The sequence below is a fragment of the Natator depressus genome, chromosome 9, assembly GCF_965152275.1.
Source record: "Natator depressus isolate rNatDep1 chromosome 9, rNatDep2.hap1, whole genome shotgun sequence".
Lineage (NCBI taxonomy): Eukaryota > Metazoa > Chordata > Testudines > Cheloniidae > Natator > Natator depressus.
In genome coordinates this window covers 58,344,886-58,355,628 of record NC_134242.1, presented here as the reverse complement: position 1 = coordinate 58,355,628, position 10,743 = coordinate 58,344,886, and the positions used below count along the sequence as shown (strand labels likewise).

General features: G+C 56.8%; 1 protein-coding gene across 1 annotated transcript; it reads right to left on the bottom strand.

Moving 5' to 3' along the window:
- Positions 1-3,693: 3,693 nt before the first annotated feature.
- Positions 3,694-10,084, bottom strand: CITED1 (Cbp/p300 interacting transactivator with Glu/Asp rich carboxy-terminal domain 1). The gene is made up of 2 exons (XM_074963053.1): positions 9,842-10,084; positions 3,694-4,860 (listed from the first exon to the last, which is right to left on the bottom strand). The coding sequence occupies exon 2, from the start codon at positions 4,845-4,847 to the stop codon at positions 4,347-4,349; it is 501 nt and encodes a 166-aa protein (XP_074819154.1). The 5' UTR covers positions 4,848-4,860; positions 9,842-10,084; the 3' UTR covers positions 3,694-4,346.
- Positions 10,085-10,743: the final 659 nt, after the last annotated feature.

Below are 10,743 nucleotides of genomic sequence, written 5' to 3'. Positions count from 1 at the left end.
CAAAGGGCAGGGTTAGTTTCTGGTGTCTGACTACAGTGGTTGTGATGGCATGTGAGCAGCAGCCTCAGCCCCAGCGGCCAAAGATCCTGAGCCAGGCTCCGCAAATGATCATTGGCTTAAAAAATCATCAGGTGAGTTTATATATGACTTGGGGTCTGGGTGCCTTGAGGGTGTGCTCAAGTCCCCTTGTTCAAACTTGTCTTAGCACCCAGGAGTGCTGGGCTCCTCTCTAAAGTGGAGTCTCATGTAATCCCATGACTCCAGGGCCTGTGGCTTTATGTAAAACACTTGGGCAGCAAGTGACTAGGGCTAAAGGGGGCTCAGTCTCCCCCCTCAATCTCTCTGTCTTGTCACTTTCTGAGCCATCCCATGTGCATGCCCAGCTCAGCAGGTAAAATGCCATGTCCAGTGGTGCCAGGTCCAGGAAAGGGGCAGGGCAGGGCATTGCAGGAGGGCCCCACCTGTGTGTGGATGTGCATTGCACAAGCCACTGTGGTGGGCTCTGAATCTGCGAGTGGCAAGAGCCCACGGGCCAGAGCAGGGCCCAGCCCTGCGGGACAGGAGCCACTGCTGGGGGGGTGACTCTCCAAACATCCCCCCACCCACGGTCTCTACTCTCCACTGGGCCAGGAGAGAAACACACACACACACCGGAGAGCAGGGCCTGACACCCCATGCCCAGAAAGCAGGACCTGTACACCCCCTCCACCCCACAAAGCTGGTAACCTTGTTGCTCCGCCTGCTCCCATAGAGAGCTGCCCTCCATGAGCAGAGCCCTCCTTCCCATGTGGGTAACAGGGCAGTTCCTCAGCCTCCAGGGGCCAGGCTGCATCTCACGCCCCGCACATAGCTAGGAGTACCAGGGCGGACACCTTCACTAGCCAGTTTAGTGTCTCCTGCTTCTTCCCTACCATAGGCACAGGGCTTGGGCGGGTTTGGACTCAGGTGCCCAGCCTGTGCCGTAACATCCCCACAGCTGGCTTTACATTTTACTCATCCCCCTCCCCAGCCCCTAGAATGTTTCCACCCACCACCTATGGCAAAACCTCCACTGGCGTGACTCTCATGGGCAAACTGTGAGAGCTGGTGTCCCTGCAAGCCAGACGGCCCCAGCTCTCGGCCAGAGCCTCGGAGCTGGCTGCGGAAAGAACATTTGAGCTGGAGTCTCCGTAAGCAGGGAGCCCCATGCTGTCGTGTTCCCTCTTACCCTTCAGTGCAGAGCTGCCCTTGAGAGCCACTGGGGTGGCCAACCTGCTGTATTTGATACAAATCAGGGGCAGTCCTCAAGCTCTGGGCTAGGGCCCACACTTGTCCGTGCACATGAGAACCAAACGAAACACACCATGCTTCTTTCACTCTCCAAGCTGGGTGTGATACTACACAATGTGTCCAGTCCGAAGCCTGTTGATGTCAGTGACAAAACTACCAACAGTGCAGGATCGGGCAGGCAGCCATTGCTCTGCAGTCCCCCCTTTGAGGTGTTAAAGTGAGGTCTGAAGAGAGAAAGCATTGAGGGCAGGGAAAAAAGGAAACAGTAGAAACCAACCAGAAGCTCATTTGGTGTTTAAGGCACTTGCAGCATGACAGGGCACTAAGTGAAGAGTTTGAAGCTGACGGGCCCAAATCCTAACTGTTGCTTATGTCCTGTGTGACCTTCAACAAGTTGCTGCCCCTCACTGTGCCTCAGTTTCCCCATCTGTAACACAGGGTGATAAACTCACCTACTTTACAGGGACCTTCTGAGGAAGAATTCACTCCTGTTTGCATGGCACTCTGACATCTAAGGTGCTAAATATTCCCATTTTAATCATCTCCAGTGGGGGGAACAACTCAGGGGAGGCACTTCAGTTATTACTTATACGGTTTTACTCTTGCTGGTGTCCCTTTTGGGGCATTTCTCATCTTTCTGCTGGGATTTTACCAGCTGAATTCTAAAATCTTCAGCACCCCTAGCGTGTGGGACCATTGTACCAGTCTCTCTTCAAGTGCTAAAAAAAGGGGGCTGAAATTTCCCAGGCAGTCTAGGGGCTTTAGACACATAACATCCAGTTATTGAAACATGTCCAAATCCCCCAGGCTGCCTTGCAGATCTCAGCACCCCATTACGGTTCTGAAGTGGACCCCTGATCTCACACTCCCTTTCTGCTCCTCAAAGCTGGTTCTCCATTGATGCAGGAACCCATCTCCCAGGGCCTCCCAAGAGGGAGGGGTTGGCTCCAGCAAGATGCTCCACCCTAGAGCCCCTCCCCACCAGCCCAGCTTTCAGCCAATTCCCACAGTGCTTTGGGGAAGAGCCAGTCTCCTAAGGGTGATGAGAGGGAGGAGGTTTAGGCAAGAGACTGATGGCTAATAGCAGCCACGGCCATTAGTAGCACCCACAGGAGCTGTGCAGGGGATTAGCTAAGGAAGCACCTGCTCTTGTCTAAGCCCAGGTTGCCAAACTCATTTCACAGGTGCCTGGTTTGGACCCAGGGCAGAGTCCAGGGCCATTGCACTGACCCCCTCATCCCCACATTCTTTGCCAGCACCTGCTGCCCCCTCTCCCTACCCAATCCGTGATCCCTGACTGCTGGGTCATTGCAGTGTCTCCAAGCCTGGCCCATCACTGCCACTGCACAGGTGCTGCTCAGACTGCCAGGCTCGTCTGTCCATTTAACCAAGCGTCCCCCTGAGATACTGCTGCCATCCTGCTGGGTGTACTAGCCACATATGGACATGCTCATGCAGTTTTCCTTGTGGCCACTGGGTGGGGCCAAGACCATGAAATGTGTCCTAAACAGCTTCTTCTACATCCCAGCATTTGTGGGGCTGGGCCTAGACAGTGGGGTGACTGGTGCTCAATGGCAGGTACACGTACAAAGCATGGGCAGTTGTGTTTGGATGCCTCTTCACTACAGAGCTAACTCAAGCTACCTGTGCCACTCTTCTCATGTTAGCCTAGGTGAGCAAGAGCAACCATGCTGCAAAATAACATGTGAGCTACCATGTCCACACTGGTTTTCTGCAAATAGAAACAGTGCAGTGACAGGATGTGTCTACATGGTCCTGGCCACATGGCAGCAGCCAGGATATGTACCCGCCCAGCCTTCCTACCGTTCCCCTGTGAGTGGCTGGGAAAAATCAGAGTTGCTCAGCTTCACTGCACTGCTAAGAACCAGGCTCATGCCCCCAGCAGCCTGTGTGCCATCTCCACTGTACTCCACCCCAGCCTGGAGCCCCCTCCAGTACCCCAAACCCCTCATCACCAGCCTGACCTGAAAGCCTGCACCCCCACCCTGAGTCCTGACCCCCTCCTGCACCCCAACCTCCTGCCCACACTCTGAACTCCTCATTTCTGGCCCCACCCTACAGCCCACACCCCCTGCTGGAGACCTCACCCCCAGCCCAGAGCCCCCACCCACACTCCAAGCCCCAGCCTGTAGCCCCCTGCTGCACCCCAAACTCCTTATCCCTGGCCCCACTCCTGAGCCCACACCCTAACCCCCTGCCCCAGTCTGGTGAAAATGAGTGAGCAAGCAAGGGTGGGAGAGAGCTAGTGACAGAGGTATGGGAGATGGAGTGAGCAGGGTGAGGCCTTGGAGAAGGGGCAGGATAAGCATGTTTGGTTTTCTGCAATCAGAAAGTTGGCAACCCCAGGCATGACTGTAAATCAGCACAAGGGGTGATAAGAGCCAGGCCCCAGCCTTGTGGACAGGCCAATTCCTTCCACGGGTTTTATTGAAAAGCCACACAGGAGCAGCCCCACGCTGTTGCAAAAACAGACCCTGTCTCCCCCCAGTCCCAGCACCCCAGGTACTGTGCTTAGCCCCCAGCTGTCTCCCCTGTAATGTGAGTCACTGGCCCCCTACAGGGATGGCAGACAGCTCTGGTCCCTGGGAGCTGTGAGGGACCCCTTTGGGGGCAGCCCTTTCCCAGGCCACAGCAGGGGTGTACGTTTTGGTTGAGCCGACATTCCTGTGTCTTCAGCTTCTGCCCTGCCACATTCGCCTGCCAGTCCGCCTCCTTCTCCAGCACCAGTTTGGGGAATGGTGCCCTGGGGGCTAAATCCCACCTCCAGCAGGAGACGCTAGCCCTCCACAGTAAGGTGCAACCCCACCAGGCACTAGGTCACGCAGCCCAAAAACACCCCACAGAGCACCAGCTGCGCTGTAGTTTCTCCAGCTTCACCGAACTGTCCTGAATGGCATGGGTGCAGCCTTGCAGAGGGGGACTCTGCTGCAGTAGGAACCAGACCCAGAGGCCTCTCAGTTGGCTGGAGGGCCCGGTCCATCATGCCAGCCTGCCCTTGACAGCTGTCCAGTTCAACTCCTCTGCCAGGGTTGCCTGTGGTCAAGGTCAGTCTGGCATCAGCGACTGGAAGGGAAATCTGCAGCAAAGTCAAACTCGTTCTGGCCCAGCCACAGCTCTGGGAGCTCATTAGCTCTATCCAGGCCCAGTTCCACCACCAGTGACATCAGCACCTCCTCATCCACTGGATCAGAATCAATAATGCCAGGGCTGTGGGTGCCAGCAGGGGGAGCCAATGCCCCTTGGCCCAGGGGCTGGGCTCCAAAGCCCCAGCTCTGGATGGACCCAGCCTCCGCTGGGTGCCCCGAGACCCCCATGGCATGGTACTGGCTGTTGAGTTTCTGCAGCTGCATGCTGGCCAGTAGGTGAGGGGCCGTTGGCAGGGTGAAGGAGGGCTGCTTTGAGGGCAGGGGGGTCGCAGAGGGGGCCATCATGCCCGCACTGGTGATGTGGGGTCCTGTGCTGGCCTTGCTGACGTTCATGCCCACCCCAGGGTAGTGCAGGATGGTCACTGCTTTGCGGTCCTTCATGCCCAGGCTGGGATAAACCAGAGAGCTCATCTCCTGCTGGGTCCTGGAAGAGAAACAGGAGTTCTTACTACAAGAGCCACATCCCAGTGCCCCTCCCCGATCCAGTGCCTCTAGCAAAGGGCAAGTCCGAGGGGCTGACAGGGAGACCACCACAGACAAGCACCATGCCGAGGACTGCCCTGCAGCCTGCATTCCCACATGGGAGCCAGCACTCACTGCGCAGCCTGAATTGGGACCTGAGGGCCACCCCATTGCCAGTGAAGTGCCAGCCCATGAAGGGAATGAGGAGAGCACCTCTGGAACCAGATCCTGTGAGCAGCTCAGGCAGAGCCAGCTGGCAGGGGTTGTTGGATCACCAGCCTGCCAGGTTTGGTGTCCACGGCATTCCCCAGGCTATTTCAGTGGCATTCAAGATTTGCCATCCCCTCCTGCAGACCAGGGCCATTCCACCCTGGGTTAAGGATCAGCACCAGGCCCTGCACCGCTGGAGACCCCTGTGCAGGGAGCCAGCACAAGCGGAGGGACAGTGCCTGATGGGCAGATCTCACCATAACTCTGAATGCAGCCACCCTGGGTTCCACCACCTCATGGGAGCTAAACCCAGCTGTGCTCACATATGCTCTATTCCAGTCCCATCCCAGCCAGGTGCTCGCATGGGCGTATTCCCTTTCAGCCAAGCTACCCACCTCTCCATCCCAATCCCCTGCCTGCAGCCCTGCCACTTCCTTCAGATTTGGATGCTGAGCCAGTTTGCATTCCTTGCAGAGTTTAGTGCTAGCAAAAGCCACCAAGCTGCTGCCCCCGGAGACTGGAGTTCTTTAGCCACAGAACTGTTATAACAGCAGGGCAAGTGCCCAGCCACCCACCATCCCTGCCAGCCTGCCTTCAGGTTGGCCTTGGAGAGGCCAGGAGGGAGTTCACAGGCCATGGCAACCTAGGCTGAAGCTGGCAACCAGAGTGCTGGATGATGCTTGTCATGATGTGGATTTGATTATGGGTGTGTCCCCTAGGACAGAATGTGCAGCAGCAGTCAAAAAAGCTAAGAGTGTTCATAACCCTTAGGGAAGGGATAGATAATAGGACAGTAAATATCACAACAGCACACTATAAATCCAAGGTACGCCTACGCCTTGAATACTGTGTGCTCGTCTGGTCGCCCCCAATCTCAAAAAAAGACCTATTGGAATTGGAAAAGGTACAGAGAACAGCAACAAAAATGATCGGGGTCTGGAGCAGTTTCCATATGAGGGGAGATTAAAGAGACTGGGACAGTTCAGCTTGGAAAAGAGACAACTAAGGGGGGATATGAGAGAGGTCTATAAAATCATGACTGCTGTGGAGAAAAATAAGGTAGTGTTATTTATCCCTTCACATAACACAAGAACCCAGAGTCACCAAATGAAATTAATAGGCAGGTTTAAAACATAAGGAAGTACTTCTTCATACAACAGTTAACCGGTGGAACTCATTGCCACAGGATGTTGTGAAGGCCAAAAGTTTAACTGGGTATAAAAAAAATAAAATTAAAAACTTACATAAGTTCCTGGAGGATAGGTCCAGGAATGGCTATTGCCATGATAGCCAGGGATGCAACCCCATGCTCTGGGTCTCCGTAGGCCTCAGATGCTGGTACTGGACGACAGGGGATGGATCAACCAGTAATTGCCCTGCATGGGCAGCAGGTATCATAGGCCGGGGGAGGCTGTGCCTCCCCAATCAGCCTGGGGTGGCCCTGCCCATGCTCCACCCCCAGACCCCCTCCTGCCTGCTTCCAGTTCCCTTCCCACTCTTCCATGGTGGAGAGGCTGGTGCAGACGCATTTGCCTGGCAAGGCTGCCCTATTCAGCAGTGGCCATGGCAGAGACCCCATCCCACATCTCAGGAAGCATCTTGAGCTTCTGTCCAATTGCCTAAGCAGAGCTCATCCTGCTAGGAGGGTCATAGTCCTTAGACAGGGGCATCTAGCCAGAGAGCTGGCACTCCAGGCAGGTGGTCCAGCTCAATGTATTTGGGTCTGGTACCTTTGGTGGATCCTCAGCCTGTGCGCTGAGACAGACGCCCCTGAGCCCTGGGCACTCCTCCCCTCTCTGCCCAGCAGGGAGAACGTGCTAAGCAGAATGTCTGTAACAGTCTTCCCCCAGCCCGTGGGATGTGGTAGCCCCCAGCTACCTTCCAGCCCCAACAGCACTTCAGATTCCTCTTTGCCACAAAGGAATATTTGGCTCCACACTGCTCAAGAACACCCTGGGCAGAGAACAGACCTGTCCTGGGAATGCAGGGCTGCAATCCTCTAATAATGTCCCTGCAAGGATCCCCCACCCCATGTGCTTGGATCTAATTGGTTTCCCTCCCCTATTTAGCAATATGGGAAGGGTAATTGTTCCAGACCCATTTGCAATCCCCCCCCCCCCCCCCAGTGAAATGGTACCCTCGGGTTGAGGGGCCCCTTCCCATCTCTAATTGCACCAGTTGTCCGGCAGAAGTTTTGTGCTGGATGGCTGCAGCATGCAGTGGAATCCCAGTCACTAACAACGGCCCTCAGCATCTCGAGTGGCACACATTCACATGGCCACCAGCCAGCAAGAGCCGCACCAAAGGGGGTTGACCAATTAGAAGTCAAAATGCACAAGGGGAGATGCCTGCAAGTCCCGAACCAGGGAGGGACTGACATCATCTGGATTGTGCCTTTTCAGGGTTACTAGAAATATGCCTACCTGCAGCTGATTCCTGCTCCATGATTTCTAGAGGCAATGGTAATACAAAACAATGATTTGTCAGCCATAGCCAGAGGGCTGCGATCTGCCCCCATTGGAAAAGGGCATCCCAGGGCATTGCACTGCACTTAACCCACCCAACAGGGCCACCCCTTCCCTGGAGCACAGCCCTTGCAGCTAGCAGAGGAATACAATAGCACTCTGCATTGAGAGCTTTATTTCAGTAGGGGTTTAAGCTTTAACGCTTGATGGTCATCACCACTTAAAATGCAAAGTCCATCAATGTGGCACTGCTGCTGGCCCACTCTGTCCACAGCACACTCCTCACAGCAGAGCAGAGGTGGGAAAGGAGGACAGCTTCAGATCTAGTTAGGCCCCCAAATAACATTTTCCTTAGAGGTCAATCCCCACCTCTCTCAGGGAGGATCTTGTTAAACTGTTGGTAGAAGATGCTGGCACTGTACAAGTGTTGTGGGTAGTTAAATAATGCTTCTTCCAGGAATGCTGCAGCATGCGGGCAGGGAATTGGGGAGAGAAGAATTGAACAGATGGCCAGTGGGCCGTTAAGCGGACTTGAGTTTCAGTTTGAACCCATCCCCCACTCAGAGGGAATGGATGGAAAGGCGGGGCCTTAGAAGGTGTTAGCCAACATGTGCTAACACCTCCCAAAGCTCTAGCTTAGACAGGACAGTGGAGGGGAATGGAATTGGTCCAGTTTTAGCCTCTGCTGCTGCTTTTTGGGAGATTTTCATGTTCTGAAGAGACACTATAAAACCCCACTGAGCAACAAGGAAATTCAGGCTGAAGGTGCAGAGCCCAGCTGGGATTTCAGAGCCCCAGGCCCCACTGGAATACCAGCTTGGGACTGTCAGGCGGGGCCAGAGCACAAGTACAACTCAAGTGCTGGGGTGGATGGGAGTCAGCAGTGGGAGGAGCCAGGAAGAGCTCAGTCCTTTCCCACAGTTTTGCTAAAGTGCTGTCATGCCCATACTCCTCACCAACAACAGGCACAGAACAGGCCCTCCTCTTCCAAGAGCACAAACAAGAGGAGAGTCACTATTAGCTGTACAGGGTCTAGTACACACAGCTGGGCCATTCTGAGTGCATCCAGTAGAGGGCAGCGGTGACACCCATGACACAGGAAGCTATAATCACCCCACACTCCTCCCTGCCAAGCCAACCATACTTGTTATGGGAAAGGTCTCTTGTAACCAGCCTAAATATAAGGAGGTGTCTGACAGTACCTCCGAAGAGCCCCTCTCCACAGTATCGAAGTGGTGTTGAAAGCCAAGGCTAGAGCAGTTTCAGATCAGGGGATGATTACAGCAGAGTGAGATGAAAGAGGCAGTGCAGTGGTTAGCGCACAGGACTAAATCAGGCAATGGGGTCACTTTTAGCTCTGATGGGGCACCTGTGCCTAGCACTGCTACTGACTTGCCTGGATGAGCCATGCCACCTGTCTGTGACAGCTTCCCCACCTGGGAAAGGCAATACCCATTTTCCTACCTCACAGGAGGCTGCTCGCTAAGCGCTCCCAGGCCAGGGTTCACACTGGATCAGCAGGTGGTGGCAAGCCACTGTGCCACGTGCACGTGCAGTGACAGTTAATGGGGGTGGGGTGGGGGGAAGGAGGAACATACACCCAGATCCGGGGCCCCAGCCCCAGCCCCAGGTGGCTCCACCACCAGGCCAGGATGGAGAGCGCCCCCTAGTGCCCACAGCCTGCCGGGCCGGGGAGACCCCGGGATCCCTCAGCACAGGCATCTCCCCCCCACCTTCCAGCCCCAAACGGATTCACAAGCCGGCCGAGCTGGGGCCCGTCAGCACAGCCCTGGCCCGGAGCGCACCTCGGCCCCGTGCCCCACAGACCGCGCAGCTTTCCCCCGCCCCCGGCTGGGAGGTACCCGGCGGCAGCCCCCTTTGTCCCCGCCTCGCCCGAGCCCGGCTAAGCGGCTCCCCGGGACCCTGCTGCGGGCCCGATCCGGGAGCGGGGGGTTCCCCGCAGCGGGCCCGGGGTCCGCCCACCACGTGCCGGGCGGGCGCGCGGGGCTCGAGCCCCGGCGCTGCCGCTGGGAGGCCCGCAGGACCGGCCGGCAGCGCGGCCGCGGTGTGCACGGGGGGCCGCTGCAGAAGCCCGGGGGCGCCCTGAATTTCTGCCCCCGGCTCGCACCCGCCCGAGCCCAGCCGGCGTGTGCCGAAGAGGAAGTTGCACAAGTTACTGCGCCGCCCGGCGACCCGCCCTGCCCGGGGAGGATGCCCAGCGCCCGCTACCCCCCGGGAGTGGCCGGCTGGAGCGTCCCCCGCTCTCACCTCTCGGCAGCCCCCGGCCGACTCAGACGCGTCCCCGCCGGCACACCCCGCTCCCCATGGGGCGGCTGCTCCGCCGTGACTTCACAGCAACCTGCGGCGGTGCCCGCGGCCCCCTCGCTAACAGGGCAGCCTCCGCAGCCAGGCCCCCGGCCCGGGCCAACTGCCGCGCCGTTCTGCCCTGCCGCGGACCCGGGCTGCGCTGTCCCTCTTTATACCCGCGGCGATCGCTACTAGCACATGGCCTGGCTCTCCGAGCCCGTCCCAAAACGTGGACGGGAGTTATGGGAGTGGGAGGCGTCTCCCGCCAGGTCCCATTAGGACCCTGTGAACTGTGATCCGGCCAGGGGATAATTCCCTGTAATGTAGGCAGGGTTAAGCCAGTCTCGGTTAGGGGTTCGGATGAGATCTTTGCTGGGCGGGGAGATGATCCACCAGCTGCTTTGGGTGAGGCTCTTGCCTTTCTGTGAAGCCCAGGTGGACCTTGGGTCTGAGCCACCCTGGCAATTCCTGTGTTCTTAGCCAACCAGGCACACAGCAGCTATGCCAGGATCTTCCAGAGCCTGGCCCTGCAGCAGGACCTGCCGCACTGCTATGACATGGAGAGGTGTGAGAGGAGGGGCTCAGACAGGTGGCATTCACTACACCAGGAGAGGAGGCCCAGGCCTGCCGTCAGTGCCATGCACATTCAGCTCAGTCTGAAGCTGCTCAGGCTTCTGCACACTACTCGCTCACCCTGTTGTAGAGTAGAGGGGGCACACAATAGTGCTGCCAGCTCTCCCAATTGCATTATCAGTCACACAGGATTTGTTTTTTCTTAAAGTCCCAGCACTTGGAGTCATGTGAACATGCCAGAATCAAACCAGTTTGCCTTTTTTTGAAAGTAAGTTTCTAGCTCTAAGATC

Bases quoted from the DNA above. Each gene is read 5' to 3' on its own strand.
- CITED1 (XM_074963053.1), bottom strand. From the start codon at position 4,847: ATGAGCTCTCTGGTTTATCCCAGCCTGGGCATGAAGGACCGCAAAGCA.